Source organism: Sminthopsis crassicaudata, chromosome 2, assembly GCF_048593235.1.
Source record: "Sminthopsis crassicaudata isolate SCR6 chromosome 2, ASM4859323v1, whole genome shotgun sequence".
NCBI lineage: Eukaryota > Metazoa > Chordata > Mammalia > Dasyuromorphia > Dasyuridae > Sminthopsis > Sminthopsis crassicaudata.
In genome coordinates, this window is record NC_133618.1 from 252,469,262 (window position 1) to 252,490,781 (window position 21,520).

Genomic DNA, 21,520 nt, shown 5'->3' on the forward strand with positions numbered 1-21,520 from the left:
CCTTTAAAGAAGCAAATTCATTGGCTGTAGGAGTTCCCACAAGCACCTGGGAGTACTCACAAGCCCATTCTCTGGGAGGATAAAAAGAGGCAACATTGAACCTGGAGAGCAGTCTAGACTGGGAGATTGAGTTTGGACGGCAGTCTGGATTGAGTCAAAGAGAAGATGTCCTGTGGATTCGCAAGTCCAGCAATCCCACACTTTTGGAGGGGAAGGCTCCAGAAGCCTCCCAAGAAACCTGCTCACAGAGGAAAAGATTATACAGAAAAGAAGCCTCCTCCCAGAGAAGGATTACAATTGAGAGACGACAGGACACTAACATTTTGGCGCCCAAATGTGGGGCAAGGACTTATTCTGAGCCCTTTAGAGGAGCTAGCCAGACCTTGCTGTGTTTGGAAATCAGAAAGATTCATGACTTCATACTCTTACTGTATGGAGCTGTAGGTCTCTGGGCAGGTCAGTTAACTGCCTCAGTTTCTTGATCTCTAAAATGAGCTGGAGATGGAAATGGTAAATCACTGCAGTATCTTTGTCAAGAAAACCCCATGGATAAAAAAAGTACACATAGAATTTGACACAACTTAAAAATCACTAAATAGCAACAAATTTATGATTTTGGAAAACAAGTCAATGTACTCTGAGATAGAGATTTATGAGATCAGGATTTAGCCCCATTCTCCTGATCAGTTTAATACCTACATAAATGTTTGAAGTCACTATTGCTAATTAAGTCATTCGTGGAAATTTTAAGAGCAAACTGGTAGACTGGTAGAGTGGGGTTGAAACTTCAGGGCTCAGTAGAATGATGTCTATTGGGAAGGAGGGTCATTCTAGGTAGTTCAATAGATAGAATGCTAGATTTGGAATTGGGGAAAACCTGAATGTGAATCCTGTCTCAGACACTTGCTTCAGTTTCCTCATCTGTAAGATGGAAATAATAACAGTACCATCCTCATAGGGTTGTGAAGATAAAATGAAAAAAGCACTTTGTAAACATCAAAGTACTATATAAATGCATACTTTAATATTATTTAGTATTTAACTTTGCAAAATTCAACTGAAAAACATTCAGTGCCTACTATATGTAAGATACCATGTTAAGTTTTGAGGATACAAAAGCAAAAATAAAACAATCTACCCATAATGTTTTATGTTCTATTCATAAAAGTTTTGTTTCTGATACCCATAATTTTGAAATTCCTATATCTGATCATAATATAATCCCCTATCCTTTTATTTCTCCATATGCCTGTTCCCTCCTAAAGATATCTTCTGCCTTTCTCGTAAACTCCCCAAACTCTACCTTTCCATGAGTTCTCAATCATCACTCCTATTCTGATCTTTGTTTAATTCCCTTTAGATTTTATCACAAATTTTTTTGCTGTTCAGTCATTTTTCAGTTATATCTGTGATCCTTCTTCAACTCATTTTACAGATGAGGGAACGAAAATAAACAGGATCTGGTGAGTTGACCAGGGCCACATAACTAGAAAGCATCTGAAGTCAGATTTGAACTTAGGAAGATGTGTCTTCCTGACTTCTGACTAGGCATTATCCACTGTACCAACTGACTATAAAAGAGCACAAAATTAGCTAGCCCAACTTTATACTGCCTTTTGCCTTTAGTTCTTTGACTCCTTATCTGTTATTGACACTCAACGTCTCAGCACCCTCAGTTGCCTCTCTCCCTCTGATTGGAGGAATAAAGGGGTAGACAATGACTTCCTTCCAAAGCCTTCCTTTAAGAGGACTGAACTATCACCTGTCATCTTGACTTTACTTGCCATTGGACTTTTACGATCCTGGAGATGAAAATGAAACCAAATGTCTTTGTGCAAAGTTCTCCTCACTTATATCCAGTTTATAGGCAAGTCAAGATATCCCCCTTGTGATGTCCTTAGCTCTCTTCCAGAGCAAAGGAACAACAAGAAGTCTGTACTTTCCAGGTAATTCCACTTTCTGTTAACTCTACTTGGATTCAACTCCACAAAACATGCTTCACCTAGTGTCCTCTGGTCATCTTCCTCCTTTTCAGCTTCCTTTTTTTTTTTTTTTTTTTTTAAATCTTCCCTTATTAGATTATAAATTCTTTTAGGGCAGAGACTGTTTTTTTGTTTTTTTTTTTGTCTTTTTGGTTTTCCCCTTATATCTCTAGCACTTAACACAGTTCCTGATACCTACAATATTTATCTAACTGGATTCTTATCCTAGTGATGCTTGTCCTTTTCCAAACCCCAACCCTACATTAATGCTACCATCTCTATCTGCAAGTTGCTAATCTCCAATGGAGGAAGTTACACAACTGGGCCAACAAGGATCCACTACAAGTTTTTCATGTATTATGTGATCTTAATCCTTTCCTCGTTCTCATTGACTCTGTTCCATTTCCCTCAGCAACTGCTAGCAACCAGGTGGTGCAATGGAAAGAATGCTGGACCTGAAGTAAGGAAGATTCACCTTTCTGAGTTCAAATCTAGTCTTAAAACATTTATTACCTGTGTGATCCTGGGCAAGCCACTTAACTCTATTTGCCTCAGTTTCCTTATCTGTGAAATGAGCTGGAGAAGAAAATGGCAAGTCTTCCATTTTTTTCCTAAGGTCTTCATTTCTTATAGCACAGTAGCATTCCATCACAATCAACACCAGAACTTGTTTAGCCATTCCCTAACTGATGGGAATTCCTGTAATTTCTAGTCATTTGCCAATACAGAGAAAGCTGCTATAAACACTCTGGAACATATTGGTTCTTTTCCTTTTTCTCTATTCATCTTTGGAAACAATGTTTTAAAATATCACCCCTCCATCATTTTAGCCAATTTACTAGGTATTAAATGATATCTCAAGGCTGTTTTGATTTGCATCTTACAATCAATTATGACCTAAAGTCTTTTTTTTTTGGTCTGATTCTTAAGTGGTCTTGATTTTTTTTTTTTTGTTGTTGGAATACTGCATTTTGACTATTCTAACTATAAATATTAACTATCAAGGTTATATGAAGAAAGTATCTGTACTCAAAGAACATTAGTTCTGTATAGAATTATGTATAGAATAATTTTGTACATAAACATACCTAATTGTGTCTAATAGTATATCTCTAGGGCAGGATGGGGGGAGGAAAGAAAAATTATTTTATTTATTTAAATTTATTAATTTAAAAGAAATGACAAGTGCATAGTGTACCCTTTGTGTGCATTCATTTCTTATATTATGGAAATGCTTGGTTTATTCCATAAATTAAAAATAAATTTTTAAAAGAAAGAAATGTCAAACTGATGTGGGTTATAGTCCCTTTAAGATTCCTTTCTGATTCCCAACCCCATGGCTATAGAAGCTAGGACCTTTGATTCACAAATCTTGGTTAAAAACACCCTTTTGAATTCCAATGGGAGATATTCAGGCTCTCCCAACCCTCATTGGATCTGAGCTAATTTGGGCTGTCCCAGCCCCCATTCTAATGATCTGCTCAGGTTTCCCAACCCCCACCCCAAACACAGTTTCCTCCTTATCTAAAAACCCATTGAATTCTATTAATTCTAACCGTGGCTGAAGCTCAAGCCAGAAGCCAACCTGGGACTCCACCCATGAGCCCCTTCAGATTATCAAAAGCCCCCCCTATTATAAAAAGAGCCAAACTGGAGTCCACTCTTTGCAGAGATCCCAAACATGGTATTCTTACACTGGTCATGTCAAGGCTTTCTGCCCACTGGACCTGTAGCTCCGGTGCCCTTTTATCTGTACCCTCAACTTTACTAACTAAACTTTTCTTCCACACCCCACAATAAATCTCTTTTATCAATCTAGGTTTTTGGGTCTGTAAATTCCTTTACAGCGGACTCTTGCGCAACTACTAGACCTCATTTAACTCTGTATCTTTGCACCGAATCCAAAGGGGTTGCAGGGGAGCTCTATTTGACTCCCTGTACCTTGAACCTGCCACTAGACCTCAATTAAATCTAATTTCATTTAGGTACTCCTTACCTAGTTCTCATCAAAACCACTCCAATATTTTTGTCAAGAAAATCCCAAATGGAGTAACAAAGAATGATTGGACAACAACAAACATCAACCTTTCTTTAATCCAAACCTTTTCTTTTCTTAAGTCTCCCTTATCCCTCCCATTTAGCAAAGGATCTTGTTTCATACTTCATTGAAAAAATTAAGGTCGTTTAGAGATACCTTCTTTTCTCCCCTCTCACATCTCCATTTCAAATAACTTTTGCATCATCTCTCACTCTCTCTTTTGCTCCAGTTAAAGAAAGAGGTGGGTCTTCATGTTAACACATTACCTACTTGGGGCCTTAATCCCATTTTTTTTCCTATCCCCCCCCCAAATTATCCCATACAATCATTTTCCCCCTCTCCCATTTAAAAAAATTTAATACATTGGCCCATTCCTACTTGCTTACAAATAATTCTTAGATTCTTAAATTTTCAATCCCACAGTCCCTTTAGAGCTGTTGTTTTTTTCTCCTTTCACTGCCAATGTCTTAAGAAAAGCTATTTTCATTTTCTCTTACTTCTTAAACCCTTCCCCTGTATACACACTTTAAAAAAAATTATAGTTTTTTTTTCTAGTTATGTATGTAAAGACAAATTTCAACATTCATTTAAATTTTTGAGTTCTAATTTTCTCCCTTACTTTCCCCCTCCTTAAGATGGTAAGCAATTTGATAAAGGACACATATGTGTGCTCATGTAAAACATATTTCCATGTTAGTCATGTTGTGAAAGAAGGAACAAACACACACACACACACACTAAGTGAAAATGGCATGCTTTGACTCTTTTTCAGTTCTTTCTTTGGACATTCAGTTTTTCCTCATGAGTACTTTGGGATTACCACATAGTTGGAAATACCTAACTCATTCATAGTTAATTATCATGCAATGTTTCTCTTACATTGTATAATATTCTTCTGGGTCTGCTCAGTTCACTTTGCATCAGTTCGTGTAAGGCTTTCTGGTTTTTCTGATCATTTTTTATAGCACAATAGTATTCCATTACATTCATATACTGCAACTTGGTCAGCATTCCCTAATTGATGAATATCCCCTCAATTTCCAATTCTTTGTCCCCACCAAAAAAAACCCCAAAAAACAAAAAACTGCTATAAATATTTTGATACAAGTAGGTTCCTGCCTCTCCTCTGCCCTTAAAAAACAAAACAAAACAAAACAAAAAACAAAACAAACAAAAAAAAAAAAAACCACCTCTTTGTAATACTATTAGTGTTAGTGCTGAATCAAAAGGTTTACACAATTTGATTGCCCTTTGGCCATAGTTCCAAATTGTTCTCCAGAATGGTTGAATCAGTGTTTAACCTTTTCAAATTAGCTTCTGACTTAACCCAACTGAACTTGCCCTCTCCAAAATTACTAAATGATCTATTAGTTGTCAAATTCAATGATTTTTTTTTTTTGTCCTCCTTCTCTTCAGTGTCCATCACTGTTGACAACCCCCTTGTTTCAGAGACTGTCTTATCTAGGTTTGTGACAGTGTTCTCTCACATTTCTTCTGTCTAGCTACCTTTTCTCATGTAATGTGCTGGGTAAACCATCCATAACTCACCACTTATTCATACATTTCGAGGTTCTGCCTTAGATTCTTTTCTTTATAGTCCATCTTAATGGTCTTATCAGCTCCCTTTGGTTTCAAATGGCATCTTTATGTAGATGAGAGAGAGACATAGAGACACACACAAACAAGAGCGAGATTTCCAAGCCATCCTTATTTCTTCCTTCTTTCTTTCTCCCATATCTACTTAGTTGCTAAGTTTTGTCAATTCTACTACCTCCAGAATATCTTGCACCCACTCTCTCTATTCATGACCACTATCCTAATTTTGATCTTCCTGTTTTGTATGGCTTATTGAAATAACTTCCTAATCAACTTCCCTGATTCATTTCTCTCTCTTTTCTTTAATCCATCCCTAACCTAATGTCCAAGTTGATATTCCTAAAGCAAAAGTCTAGCCATATTACTCTGCTCAAGAAATTGGAGTAGCTCTTTCTAGTCTCTAGAATAAAATACAAATGCCTTTGTTTAGCTTGTAAAAATTCTTCACAGACAGACTTTAGGTTTCCTGTTCCAGCTTATGTCTCATATTATTTTCTATGAATTTGCATTCTGTCCAAATTTTCTGTCTTTTCCTTGTACCTGACATTTCATCTACTGCCTGAGTGTTTTTGCACTTCCTCCTTTTCCACCTAGTAGAAGGTCTAACTTTCTTCAAAGATTAATTCAAGGGATGTGGAAAAATTGGGACACTAATTCATTGTTAGTGGGATTATGAACTGATACGACCATTTTGGAGAATAATCTGGAATTATTAAACTACCTATATAACTTTTGACTCAGCAATACCACTATTTGATCTATTTCCAAAGATGATTTAGGGAAAGAGAAGAATCTCTTTCAAAATATTTATAATAGCTTTCTTTGTGATGGCAAAAAAAAACCCTGGAAATTATAGGGATGCCCATCACTAGGGGAAATTGCTGAACAAGTTGTGGTTTATGCTTATGATAGAATACTACTGTGTCATAAGAAATGATGAGTTCAATGATTGTAGAAAAACAAAGATTCACATGAAATAATGAAGTGTAAAATGAACAGAACCAAGAAAATATATACAGTATATATACATGTATACATACATATATATGTATATATATATATATATATGTGTGTGTACATATATACAGTAACTACACTATTGTTTGAAGAACAACTTTGAGGGAATAAGTTATTTTGACTATTATAAATACCTGAGCTAAATGTAAAGGATATAAAAAGAAAGATACTATTTGCATTCAGAGAAAGAACTGATAAATAGAAGTATATATAGAATAATTTTATAAATATATAACTATTTGTGTCTAATGGTAGCCATCTCTAGGATGGGAGGGGAAGAGGAAAAAAAAAAGAAACATGAAATATTATTGCATATTTGAAAGGAAGTTGTGCATGGTATATTTGTAGTTTTATGTGCAATCATCTTTTTATTATAGTATGTTATAGAAATGCTTATTTTATTCCATAAATTAAAAATAAAGCATTTTTAAAAAAAAAGCTTAATTCAAGAGTCATTTCCTTATAGGAAGCTTATCCTGATTTCCTCAAACCCTCTCCCCCAGTTATTACTATCCTGCCCCCAAATTTGCTTTGTATCTACTTTAAATTTTTTTAAATTTTACTTTCTAAAAATATATATACCATTTCCCCATCACCATCATCAGATGTCAGCTTCTCCAGAAAAGGAGCTATTGGGTTCTTTTCATCATCAATCCTAAAACAGTATCTGGCACAAAGTGGGTATTTAATAAATATTTGTTGAATGAACAGGTATTGGGAAGAAATAATATTGCACAAGTAAATAAAAAGGGCATATAAAGTAGCACTAAGTAATTTCATGGGAGAGCAAGCACTAATAACTATGGTCATCCAGACAAGCCTTGTATAGGAGCTGTATTTGACATGGAAAACAACTTGTGCAAAGAGGAGATGACAGATGGAATGTTATTTTCTACTCCAGTTTACTGGGAAAAGTAGATGGGAACTTGATTGTGGAGGGTTTTTATAATTTTTCTGAGGGGAAATAGGTATTTATTGAAGATTTTTAGTAGAGTAAATCATAATTCATTTTCCTTCTAGGAATGTGAACTTTGCAGCCGTATGAAATATGAATTGAGGGAGAGATTCAAGGCAAAGAACCCAATTAGATTATCTACTCAAGAGGCAATGAGGACATAAAGCAATGGAGTAGAAAGGGTGGATTTGAGAGGTGTTATAGAATTGGTAACTGATTGAATATGAGTATGGTACCCTCAATGATCTTAGAAAAACGTAATGAGATTTACATGAAATAATGAAGAACAAAATGAACAGAACCAAAAGAACACTATGCAAAAGAATAATAACTATTGTCTCAAGAATGACTAAGTAAGTCATTTTAACTATTATAAATACTTGAATTAATTGTAAAGGATATATGAAGAAAGGTACTATCTCAGAGAAAGAATGGATAAATAGAATAAGTATATACACACATATAAACACATACTCATATATATATATATATATATACACATATATATATTCACATACATACATATTTTGTCTAATGGTAGCCAGAGTTGGGGAAGGAAAGAAAAAATATATTTAAAAGAAATGGTAAGTTGTATATAATAAATTTGCAGTTTAATGTGTAATCATATTTTTTTATTATTCTATGTTATGGAAATACTTGTTTTATCCCATAAGTTAAAAACAAATTTTTTTTTAAAAAGAAGCTCTTCTTTCCCTTTTTCTATATACATACATATTATAAATACATATATATACATATAAATACATTTATATTTATAAATTTGGGGGGAGTTAATTTGCACAAATAATTTGAACTTGCTCTTTTACATTCTTTGGTCTGTGAACCAAAGAGCTTTGGAAAATAAATCAAAATGTATGGTTACTGCCTTATTCTTAGATCTTGAAGTACTTATTTTTAAAGAAACAATGTGTCTTGACTGTTACCCTTTAACCTACATTTGACTTAATCTTCTGTTTTCCTTTAAAAAGCCAAATTGAATTATGCTAATACTTTTCTGTGCTATGACTTATTATTATGTAGGTTTTATTATAAATATATCTGTATTGGATATTTACAACTAGACTTACCAGGAGGACCTAGATTTAACATTCATTCCCAGAATAACTTCTTGGATATTTGATGGAATGCTCAGAAATTTGTATTGTATTGGGATCTTCCTCTTATTTGCAGTCAGAAATGAGTCAAGCTAACTGACTCCTCGAGATTAATATGAGATATGTTATCCACTGCCTGACAGAAAGGATACAGAATGAGATAATTCCTTTCTTTGGACATGGCAAATGAATGTATCTGTTTTATTAAATAAGGCTTATTTATTTTTAAAGAAGGATGGTGTTGTTAATTGAGGGAGAAGGGAAGGATTTGGAAGAGAAAAAAGAGCTAGCAATTGTATGACCAAAAAAGAAAAATATCTCAGCAGTAATGAACTCACATGTTCTTAAAGTGTATTGGCATGTATGTGGTCACTTATTCTGCCTATAGTGAAATCAGTTCAGGCAGAACCCAGGTAAGATACCAAAAAGTTATACCTCTATGTCTTTTCTCAGATTGTCCCCTATACTTAAAGTATATTCCTTTCTCTGTTTTTTCATATTAGAATCCCTAGAAACCCCCTTGAAGGAAATTAGAAATTCTGAGAAACGGAGGTAAAGATCACATGCCAGGTATGAGAACAGTCATAAAAAAAGTACAGAGCTGAGGGATGAGCTCTTCTTCTGACTCAGTTTAGAGACTATCCCCTGTAATCCGAAAATCTTATTTGACTTCCCAACTGCTAGTGCCTCTCATCCAGAATTACCTTGTATTTTGTGTGTATATGAGTATGCATTATTTCTTCCCTTGAAGTATATGTTTCTTTAGGATAGGTACTGTTTTGATTTTATGTGCCCATAACCTAGCTTAGTGCATGGCACATAGTAAATGATGTGTTTTTATTAATTGATATCCCTCCCAAAAGGCTTGAGGGGTGATTATTCCTAAAAGATGGATTCAAGATCACAAGTGAAATAATGCAATCAAATCCTAATCTAAAAATTCCTAATAAGGAGTTGAAAGTGAGAATCAGCAAAAGTAGTGATTTGCAAAACTAAAATGATTGTGTATCGGCAGTTCCGGATTAGAAAATGCAACATAAGACACTTCATTTGAGAGACAGCTCTATTCATTTTACCAGATTTTACAAAAATCATCCTGATACCAATCCCCCCCCCCAAAAGCAACCAAATACCTTGCTTTTAAACAAAGTTGAAACATAAATAGCCAGACTTTATGTACATGCCAAGAAGGATAAGCATGAATTGATTTAAAAAATGTTTCAAAGATTTTTTTAAAAAAGAAATAAAAGCTCATCTTTAAAATTGAGAATAGTAAGTGTTTAATCTAAAATAATTTTAAAATTAATGTCAACTGCAGTGAAGATATTAAGGATGATAGGACATTCCCAAAGGTTATTAGGACATTGAAAGAGTCAGCCTGAAACATATGTGAGGATACACAGTTTAATATATTTCATGACCAATTGTCTTTTACGATGCTCATGAAGTGTGGTGTACAGAGAAGGCATTGCTATAGTAGCTTTGGTCTCCTTTTGTAGCTATTTTAGTCTTTTAAGAGTATTGGTTCTTAACATAATATTGATCTATTTTGTAATTGTCACTGTGTTTTATGCATGTACTGTAACTTGATTTTTTTTAGATGCTGACAGAATATATTCATAGCCTAATAAACAATTACAGAGGGATTAGTCTCTTTGTTGTTAAAAATAAGTTTAAAAAGGGAGGAAGCAGAAGGAAATTCAGAGGGAAGCTTAGACAAATTGGACAGACAGCTTTGACAATAACATTAAATTTATTATATATGTATACACATATATATTTTGTGAAAAACAAGTTGTACATGATAGAGTTCATGATTTCATGAATTTCAAAATTCATGATTTTATTCATAATCTTTTTTTCTGTTCTATTTTATATATGGAAATAGTTTCTCTTTTGTGGATATACATTAAATTCAGAATAAAAAATAGATAGGGAACCTTTATATTCAAAGGTCTGAATTTCATCCCTTCTCCTTCCCTCACCCTAAAGGTTCCTGTTCTAGAACTCCTGTTCTAGATCAAGGCTCTCTCAGAATGGAGGGGAAGGGGCAGGGGGAAAAAGGTTTTTACTCCAGTATTTCAGCAGTGATGGCCCCCTGGAAGTAGTGCTATGATGAAGAGGCTGTCTATTTAAGGAACTGAATTTCTGATTAAGAGTATGTTTGCTGAGGATTTAAACTAAAGAGTACATATTAGCTGAGACTGATAAAAAAAAAAGAAAAAAATTACCTTAAAATTTTTTTTCAATCTCCAGGACCCTATAGTTAATCAGTTTGGTTATTTTTATACTCCTATTCTTCAATCTCTATTGCATAAGGTTCACCCTTGGTTCTGGAATGCCCTGTTGGGGCTCTGAATGTCGTGGTTGTGTGAAAGAGTATGAATGGGTATACTTTCAGAGTCCAGTGTCACTCACTAAATTGGCCAGCCCCTTGTTTTCTCCAGCCCGCCTCCTCAGTAATCTGACTTCCACTCCTCAGTAAGGTTACTTTTGGATATGAGCCTCTAGTAGATCATCTAGTGAGCCTGGACACAGCAGGTAGGCGCTGAAAGGTGAGAGAGAGAAGCTTTTTGGAAAGGAGGGATCCAGCAGCAGCTCAATTCTGCAGGAGCCATGGCTACAACCTCTGTCTTGGTGCTGCTTATTCTCAGTCAACTTGTAGTTACCTCCTTAACTCAGGTAAGCATTCTTTTGTCTCCTTTGCAAAGCGAAGAAAGAGCAAATTTGAGCATAGTTTACTTTTTTCCTTCCGGTTGTAAAAGTAGGGGTTAATAAGTAGGTGGGTCCCAGTTTTTCATTTGTTCAGGATGAAAGAGCAAGAATTTGAGAGAAAATTAGAAACCTTATCTGGGGTAGAAAGGATGAATGAATGGATAGTTTCATTCCACAATTCAGAGGCCACCATTAACTATCTTGTGGGAAGAGAGAATAAGTGAGACTATTAAAGCCAACATACCCATTTGCAAAAATAAAACTAGGAAAATTAAAATCAATTAATCTCTCTCTCTCTCTCTCTCTCTCTCTCTCTCTCTCTCTCTCTCTCTCTCTCTCTCATTCTCTTTCTCTTTCTCTTTCTCTTTTTCCTTTTTTTTTTTTTTTTTTTTTTTGGTCAAAATAGCAAAAGCTTAAGCACATATTTTATTCACCCTAAATACCAGCATTTAAAGAAAATGCCAAAATCATTCTTTTTCTCTTCAATGGAGATCCCAGTTACCAACTAAGAAACCACCCCTATTTTTCCCTAAAACACCCTTCCCATCCCAGCTCATGAGTGTCCACAGTTCATTTGTCACCTGGGAGTCTTTGGTATTTGACAGAATCTCTCTGCCAGGCGTCTCTATGTCTCCCTTTCTGCTTAGAGAAACCCCCAGATGCAGAGCCTTAGCTCTCCAGGCAAGGTTTACAATGAGATCTTTGTTCCCAGAACTGCTGGGCTGGACCAGGTTCCCCATAGAGCCCATGCCACAGTACAGACTCTCTCTTACCAAAAGCATAAAAATAAAAAATAAAAATCCCACACCTCAGCCTCTCACAGAGAGGCCTCTTTCAGGGCACACTACACAGCATTGTGCTGTCCTGTAGACATCCCCCAGCGTGGATATCAACAATTGCCTCCCTGCTTTTGTTGTGAGTTTAGGTTGTCTTAGGAGGCCAGTCATAGGCTTGTGCTGAACTATCATCCTTTTAGATGACTTTTTTTTTTTTTTTTTTTTTTAAAACATGGTGAGGCTGTTAAAGGAGCTTGTTCTGGGAAGGGGAGGCTTACTTTAGCTCCAAATCTCACTGATTTCCTGAGATGGAGAATTTTCTTAACCTTCAAAATTTTCCTGCTTCCTTGCCTAATAACTTCCCTGACTTCCTTTAAGTTTCAACTAAAATTTTGCCTTCTGTAAGAGTTTTTCCCCAGTTCTACTTAATCTTAATTCCTTCCTTCTGAGACTCTCTCTACTCCAAGTTATTCTATAATAAATTTTGTTTGTACCTAGTTTCTTACATGTTGTATCTTGTATTAGATCATGACTTCATGGAAATCAGGGACTATTCTGTCTTTCCTTGTATTCCTAGTACTTAGTACAGTACCTATTATATATATAGCAGGAGCTTAATAAATACTAGTTGGCTGATTGGTCACCATACTGAAGTGTGAGTAAAATGGGGTAGGGAATGACCTATCTTTAGGGGACTTTTACCTGATGCCATCTTTCTGTTTTTCCTATCAGAAAGTAGGACCTCGGGGCCCTGCTGGACCTCAAGGCCCTCCGGGACCTCCTGGAAAAGACGGCATAGATGTGAGTATTCTTGAAGTGTGTGAAATGAAAGTTGGAGTGGGAGTGAAGCATGGGAATGGGAAGTCAAAAGGAATGCAGGAAAGTTAATTCAAGCTCCTAGGTAACTTATTAGGAAATTATCATTTTCAATAAGTGGAATTTACAAGCAAAAAAAAAAAATGGAAAAGTAAATAAGAAAGTATTTTCTAAACATTAGCAAACCTGCCAGTTTCTAAAATGGGAAAATTTGTACTGTGGGGGTATTTGTCTAAGAAATTGATCTCTATCGTTGTATACTTCAACAACAATACTATATGATATGATGATCAATTCTGATGGATGTGGCCATTTTCAACAATGAGATGAACCAAATCAGTTCTAATAGAGCAGTAATGAACTGAACCAGCTACACCCAGTGAAAGAACTCTGGGAGATGACTATGAACCACTACATAGAATTTCCAATCCCTCTATTTTTGTCCACCTACATTTTTTATTTCCTTCACAGCTAATTGTACACTATTTCAAAGTCCGATTCTTTTTGTACAGCAAAACAACTGTTTGGACATGTATACATATATTGTATTTAATTTATACTCTATCATATTTAACATGTATTGGTCAACCTGCCATTGGGGGGGGGGGGGGGAAAGAGAGGAAAAATTAGAACAAAAGCTTTGGCAGTTGTCAATGTTGTAAAATTACCCATGCACATATCTGGTAAATAAAAACTATTAAAATTAAAAAAAAAAAAAGAAAGAAAAAAGAAATTGATCTCTAATCTGAGAAAGAATTAAGGATTTGGGAATTCAGGTAGGAAAGAGTGTTAAAGAGGGTAGTGAGATGAAGCTTTGCCTTGGGGGTATCTTGGAAGAACTCTAAAGAAGGGAAGACCTAGATTTTTTGCTACTTTTCAAACTGAGATTGTTTGCCTTGCTGGAGGGGTAGGTGGGCTAAGGGTACTTCAATGTGTACTCTTTATAAGGCCTACTTTGTTTGCTATTAGCAGGTTTTAGGGGGAAACTAAGAAACACACCTTTTATTGATGAAGTCAGAAGAGAATTGCTAACATTGTTTTAGGGTCCAAATTCTTATGGATAGATGTGGTTGCTAGATCTTGCTAACTAACTAGATAAGCACCTGGAAATATCATCCATTTCTCAGAAAGCATCATATCTCCTTTTCTTTCTCTAACTCCCCCTTTTTCCTTCCCCTTTCCCCTTCCCTCTTTTCACAGAAGCCTTTGGTGAGCAGACATTGGATCTGGCACTGAGGAATTTAGTTTTTCCCATTTTAGAAAAACCACCAAATGTAGTAAGCAGGCTCCTAACCTGGGTATGGAGGAGGTATCAAGGTGGCAATTTTTCCTACCACAGCAACTCCTGTGGTTTTACAAAGGAATAGAGACCTAACTGTATCTAGGCTCTATTCTATATTCACTGCAGGCAGGTCTAATAGAGAAAGGACTGTTTCCCTTAAACTTTCAGGCTGTGATAGACACAACTAATTATAGGAATTGGTGAAATCAGGAAGGGAGTGGGAAGAGCTCATTCTGAAATACCTTTATTCAACAGGAATAAATAAAAGGTCCTTGTGATAAATGGGGTCTTGGTCTTATGGGAATACCAGGTTTAAGTCTACCATATTCTGGATGGTTTTTGACAAAACTGTGAACTAGACAAGGTTTTCCTTGACCTCTCTCTGTGTTCCATCTTATGTCCCTCATTTCTCCTATTTAGTGTCTCTTAGTCTTAGCTTTAGTCTTATTAATCCCTCCAATGGATTTATTAATCAAGGCCTCCATTTCTATTAGCCCTCCAGAACAGCAAACCCAGTTTTTCTTCTTTTATCCTCTTTCTAGCTTCAGTTTTTCATTACATGCAATTGGCTGATAATGGCTATAATGATAATTTTATAATGTTCCCCTTCCCCCTCTCTCTTCTCTCCCCCTCCCCCCCCCCCCCCGCCCAAGTTTGTATTGTAATTCCCTACTGTTTTCATTCTGGGCAGTGGTTTTAATGGTGGCATTTAGATACAGAGGTAGGTGAAGGAAATAATCTTGATACAAGAGTTTTCCTCAATCCTCAAAGTCACATCATGTAGATAGTTATCTATTCTGATTATATATGTGGTCAGTATTTTTTCAGAAAGGAATAAGCTGTTACTCCCAGACAGAAACAGCGAGAGATATTCAGGAATATCCAGATATTGCCCATCAGCAGGACAGAAGCTTTGACATAGTAAGTTTTCCAACCATTAAGAAATAGGGAAGAGTTTGGACCCTTGGAGTGACAATGCTGGGAAAAGAGGTATAGTTTGCAGTTTTTCTGGATCATTTTTAAAAATAGGAATTATATTTTTTATTGTGAACTTTAAAGCATCAACAAATAAGCCCAATGTAATATACAAAGAATGAAAAAAGAGGATTATGTATAAAACTAGGGAGTCTTGTTATATACAGTTTTTAAGATGTATAAAAAGAACTTCTACTTTTGTATGTATATGTTTTAAAAGTTTAACTGATGCTTTTTGCCTTACTCCTTTTTTTAAAAAATACTATTAACAGTACCCACCAATTCTACTTGCACAAAAGACCTTCCTTATAACAAAAAATGCAGTCAAGCAAAACAAAGAATACATTGACTGTATCTGAGTTCTGTACCCTCTGTCCATCACCTCTCTGTTAAGAGGTGAGAAGCTGTTTCCATCTTCAGTCTTCTGAAGGCATGATTGGTTACTACATTGATCAGAGTTCCAAAGTCCTTCAAATTTGTTTTCCTTCACATTGTTGTGATCACTATGTAAATCATTCTACATTAGTTCATTCAAGTCTTTTCAGGTTTCTCTGAATCCATCATAGTTGTCATGTCTTATAGTACATCATATTCCATGACACTCATATACCATAATTTGTTCAGCCATTCCCCAAATGATGGACACTATATTTATTTCTAGTTGCTACAAGTAGCACTATAAATATTTTTGTATATATAGGATCTTTACTTTCTTTATTTTTTAGGTTATATACCCAGTATTGATATCACTTGGTCAAAAAGTGTGCACAATTTAACAACTTTGGGAGTTTAGTCCAAAGTTGCTTTGCAAAAGGATTGGATAAACGAACGTTATTCTACTTTACTTTTTCAGAAGATAAAAATGCATAGGAATGAAACACAGAATGTGTTCCTCAATAAAGAGCTAAAGTGGACATCCAAAGTACCTTCATTTTACATAGGTAGAAGTAGGAGGGAAGCTGTGCTAGGTATGTCTTTAACATTTTGAATATATGTTACTTTTTCCCCTGTTACAGGGTGAAGCTGGTCCTCCAGGTCTTCCTGGCCCTCCGGTAAGTAAATCCCTAATTAAAGTACTACCAAGATCCTTCAGGCAGTGTTACAAACATTTGGGGGTGAGGTCTTAGGAGAATGAGCTCAGCTATATCAGCTGGGGAGGACAATGATCTGCTAAATGATGTTTCATTTGCTGTAGGACCAAGTGTGGCAGGACAGTTTAGTTTTTAACCTTGTTATTTCTGTTCTCCTACCAGGTTAGGGAAGTCAGGAATAATAGGTGTGGTATGTTTTGAGAAGAAAGAACCCTCAAAATAGAACATAGATAAGAGGCCAGGGAAATAGGCATGTGGGATGGTAAGAAGGTAGAAAGGGAGAATTTAGGGAATGAAAGATTCCATGTACAGGCTCTGCTATTTTCTTTGGCCTAGAAGCTTCGTAGAAAAGGGGAAGGGAATAAGTCATTATATAGAATCTATTACATGTTAGGCCCTGTGCTTTTTACAAATATTCTCTAATTTGATCCTGTCATCCCTTTCTATATGGGACTGTATGATTCATTGCTGAGAAGAGCATGGTCTCTAAGATGAATTAAGAAGAGTGACCTCAGCTTCTCCTAATGAAAAGCACTGGGAAATTTTTTATGGTCATTTATTTTATTTTTGTTTTATTCATTTTTTCCTCCAGTTATATTCAAAACAATAAAAAAATTTTGCATTTGTTTCTAAAATTTTTGAGTTCTAGATTCTCTCCCTTATCCCCACCTACAGTTAAGAAACCACTTCTGAAATTATACAAAACATTTCCATAAAAATCACGTTGTAGAGGGGAAAAAAATAGATCTCTCATCCTAATGAAAACCTTCAAGAAAAATTAAGTTAAAAAGAGAGAGAGAGAATTTCTGCTTCAGTCTGTATTCAGACATAATCAGCTTCTTCTCTAGCTATGTATAGGATTTTTCATCCTAAATCCTTCATAGTAGTCATGGATGATTGTACTGCTGAGAATAGCAGTCATATATATCTGGTTATCCAGGGAATGGTGCTATTACTTTATATATAGTGCATTTCACTTTGCTTGAGTTCATGGAAGACTTTCCAGAGCTCTGCTCATCATTTACACTGGGAATTCGAACTGTTTCAATCTCATTGACTAAAGGGGCCCTTTTTAGGAGCTGGGAATGAACTGATTTCAACATATGAACTACCTGCCTTCCTGCAGGTTGGTGCTTCCAATTTTCACTGTCTTTTGAGATTTAAAAGTCATTCAACAACTGGGTTCAGAGCCCAATCTTGGGGCCTGTAGCTCGGAGGGAAGGAATAGGAATGGGTAAATCCAAAAGAAAATAAAGAGGACCTGGTTTCCACCCTTAGAAATGTTACAGCAGGGAGATATGGGATAAGGGTGAAAGTTCTAAAAAAGACATAATCAATTTAATAAACCTTTATTACATGCCTATCATGGCTAGGCACTGTGTGCCACATCATGTGGAACTAGACCATCTCCTCATTCTTTCCTTTTTTTCTTGTGCAGGGCCCCAAAGGAACCCCAGGGAAACCTGGGAAACCTGGAGAAGCTGGGCTGCCTGGCCTGCCAGGTGTAGATGTGAGTATCAGAGCCTCTCTCTTTTGCCATTTCCATGGGGACTCGCTTCCCCTCCCTGTATTTCTATCCTGTCCCAGGAAAGACTGCTTGCTAGCATTTCCTACATCGTATCCAATTCCTTTGCTAGGACCCCAAGATTTCTCAGAACAACTTCTAGAAGTGAGTTATAATTTTTCTTTTCCCAGTGCCCATTTATGTGAGAAAACTGGGGCCAAGTTACAGGAAGTCTTCAGATTTGGGAGCTATTTGGGCTATAATCCAAATAATCACTGATTTATGATTACTAGGCAAATTGTTGGCAGGATAAAGAAGCACCATGATGTTCCTCTCCTTAGAAAGTTTAAAACTGAGCCAACTTTTAATTATCCCGAGACCAAGGTCTCAAAGGTCCATTCTAGCTCTAAATCCTGGAATTACATAGGTGAATAAGCCAGGTCTTTTTGTTCCTCTTCCCCCTCTGCCCCTCTCCTCACTCTTCCTTGCACCATTGTACCACTGATATTAAGATGAAGAATCTTAAAAAAAATGTCTTCTCACTGAGACTTAAATCAACTGTTGCTGAGTGAAATGAACAGAACCAGAAGATCACTGTACACTTCAACAACAATACTGTATGAGGATGTATTCTGATGGAAGTGGAGATCTTCAACATAAAGAAGATCCAACTCACTTCCAGTTGATCAATGATGGACAGAAATAACTACACCCAGAGAAGGAACACTGGGAAGTGAATGTAAATTGTTAGCACTACTGTCTATCTACTCAGGTTACTTACACCTTCGGAATCTAATACTTAATGTGCAACAAGAAAATGGTATTTACACACATATATTATATCTAGGTTATATTGTAACACATGTAAAATGTATGGGATTACCTGTCATCGGGGGGAGGGAGTGGAGGGAGGGAGGGAGGGGATAATTTGGAAAAATGAATTAAAAAAAAAAAAAGTCTTCTCACTAATACCCCCATAACCTTGATTTTTAGACCAAAAAAAAAAAAAAAAAAAAAAAAAAAAAGGGGAACTGTAAATCCCTAAAGACAAGTAGTATTTGTCCTTGTAGCTCTTCCTGTTCCTAGAATGTCTGTTGCTGGAAAACTAAGAAATTATTTATGTGTGTGATAATTTGCATGTTTGTATAGGGACAGAAATTCCCCTCTACTCTCCTTTTCCCCCATTACCATTTGAGACAGGTCAGGAAGAGCCTAGCCAGAAAAACTTTAAGGTTGAGATCTATTTGCTTTTAGAGTCAGGACTATTGTTTTCTGTTATTTGGAGATTTTTTTGGTGTTTCATTTTTAAATGATAAAGTAGCAGACTGTCCTTGGCGCCTACCTTATACCAGAGCATTCTCCATGTGATTCATCTCTTTTCTGCCTCTTCCTCAGGGTCTGACAGGTCAGGATGGACCTCCTGGTCCTAAAGGCTCACCTGGAGAAAGGGTAAGTTCCTGAAATGTCTAAATGGCCTTCTTGTTTTTATTTATTTGTTTGTTTGTTTAGTGGAAAGGGGTAAAAAGAATAGAAGTAGTTCTAGGATATAGTCACTGGGTAGAGAAGAGGTAACCTCATCCGTAATCATCCACAAAAGTCTTGAGATATTCCTTGACCCTGTGGATATTGGAATATTCTTAAAGGGTCATTTATTTTGCTGCAAATTTTGGTAATAAAATCAAAAATACATATTTATATAGCTCTTCAAGATTTACAAAGCACTTTCCCAACAACAACCTTGTGAGATAAACAAGAAAGGACAGATGTGGTTGCCTTCTCTATGACCTTCAGGTTCTCCAGTTCAGATGAGGCCTAAGGCAAAGAAGGAAAGGAACAAAAAAAGAGAAAGGAAAGGCAAGTAGAAAGGAGATCCTCTAGGAGTAGAAAATTGGGGATAGCTTGCTCTCATAGCCTTACAGAGCTGTCAGCCAGAGACACTTGATATTATACTTCAGGATAAGATTTAACCAAGTTCCATCTAGAATCCTCTCTCTGGGTAGTTACTTAACATTCTTACATTTCTCCACAGCCATTGTGTATAAAAGTCATGTCCTTGGTGGAGCTGTCTCAGACCAAAATCTTGTTTTTATTGGCTTAAACCCTTTCTTCACTTGACTCTTGCTTGCCAAACACTGACTCTGAAGTCACAGCATCTGGGTTCAAATCCCACATACTACTTGCGTGACCCTATATCTTTCCACATATATTAAATGAAAGGGTTGGACCAGAGATCCTCCCACTACAATCCAAGTGATGGAAGGGAGAGTGGCCTGGGATTATGAGTGGAGTGGAGGATTAGTTACAAGTAATACGATTTGGAGAAAGAATTTGGACAGAAGGTCTAGGAAGGTCATTCCAGAGTCCCTAGAGATAATCACTTCCTTCTTCAGTTGGGGTGAGGAGAGAGGCTGTTAGAGGGGCACAATTAGGGATAAGAGTTGTGAAGACAGTAGAAATAGGAACACAGAAGAAGCAGGAAGTCACTCTTTCCTTGCATGACTTGTGGAGGTTTGGGAGAAGCATCTTAGAGAAGAATCAGGGATTTGTGGAAGAACTCATGTCACCTTCTTCTGTTGACCTGTTGACATGACAGAACATGTCACTTGTTCTGATCAGGAGATGGCAGAAGCATGGCTAGGGAACCGATGAATTTCCCAGGAAGCCCAGATTCTCACTATTCTCCCCTCCCTCCCCACATCCCATGTCTGTGGGACTCACCCACTCATTTCCTTTTGTCAGCAAAGACTCCTATCTTCTGGCTCATTTTTCCATGGTAGGTTCCCCACCCATACTCCAAACTTACCACTTTGTACTTTTTGGGTTTTGCTGAGGCAATTGGGGTTAAGGACTCCAGAATAGCTCTTTTTATAATGGGGGGCTTTGGACAATCTGAAGGGGCCCATGGGTGGAGTCCCAGGCTGGCTTCCAGCCTGAGCTTCAGCCAGGGTTAGAATTTGAATAGATTTCAATGGGTCCTTTGATAAGGAAGAAGCTGTTTGTGGGGTTGGGGAAACCTGAGCAGATAGTGGGAGGTTGGAAAAGCCCAAACTAGCTCAGATCCGGTGGGAACTGGGGAAAGCCCAGATATCATTTGAATTCAAAAAGGGTGCTTTTTGACCAGGATTTGTGAATCAAAGATCCTAGCTTCTTCAGCCATGGGGGGGTTGGGAATCAGAAAGGAATCTTAAAGGGACCTCAACCCCCATTAATATGATGCCTGGTCACCTGTCTGCTTTGTGTCCTCTCTGACTAATGGGTCCTTGGGATGGAAGGGACATCCAAAAGTCACCTCTTCCAAAGGTCATCTCATCCAGAGGCTTCCATTTTCAGCAGTTTCCCCAAGTTAACAACTAAGAGAAGCAAAAGAGTTGGAATTTCTACCTGTTTAACTTTGTGGTTAAAGTTAACCACTAAATATATAATGACTTTGACAGTGATCTTTCATTTCAGGGCAGGAATTACAAGAGCAAATTGCTCTCCAAATTACAGTCTGGGCTTTCAGGTTTAGCAAGATGAGGAAGAACTGGAATTAGGACAACTAGAATTGAGGGCTAGACCCCAACTTTTATTGAAGAGTGGAGAAATTGCTATATAAAAGAAAGTCTAGAACTCAAATGCTCTGGATTCTAGGCTTACTTACCTTTGTCACTGAGGCATC

General features: G+C 36.7%; 1 protein-coding gene across 1 annotated transcript in view; it reads left to right on the plus strand.

Moving 5' to 3' along the window:
* The first annotated feature begins 11,075 nt into the window (after positions 1–11,075).
* COL9A3 (collagen type IX alpha 3 chain) overlaps positions 11,076–21,520 on the plus strand; it is a 54,015-nt gene continuing 43,570 nt past the window's right edge. Inside the window, exons 1-5 of the mRNA XM_074288794.1 lie at positions 11,076–11,385; positions 12,927–12,995; positions 16,284–16,319; positions 17,797–17,868; positions 19,258–19,311. Of these exons, the coding sequence (XP_074144895.1) occupies positions 11,320–11,385; positions 12,927–12,995; positions 16,284–16,319; positions 17,797–17,868; positions 19,258–19,311 (297 nt within the window). The 5' untranslated portion in view covers positions 11,076–11,319. The remainder of the gene's footprint in view (positions 11,386–12,926; positions 12,996–16,283; positions 16,320–17,796; positions 17,869–19,257; positions 19,312–21,520) is intronic.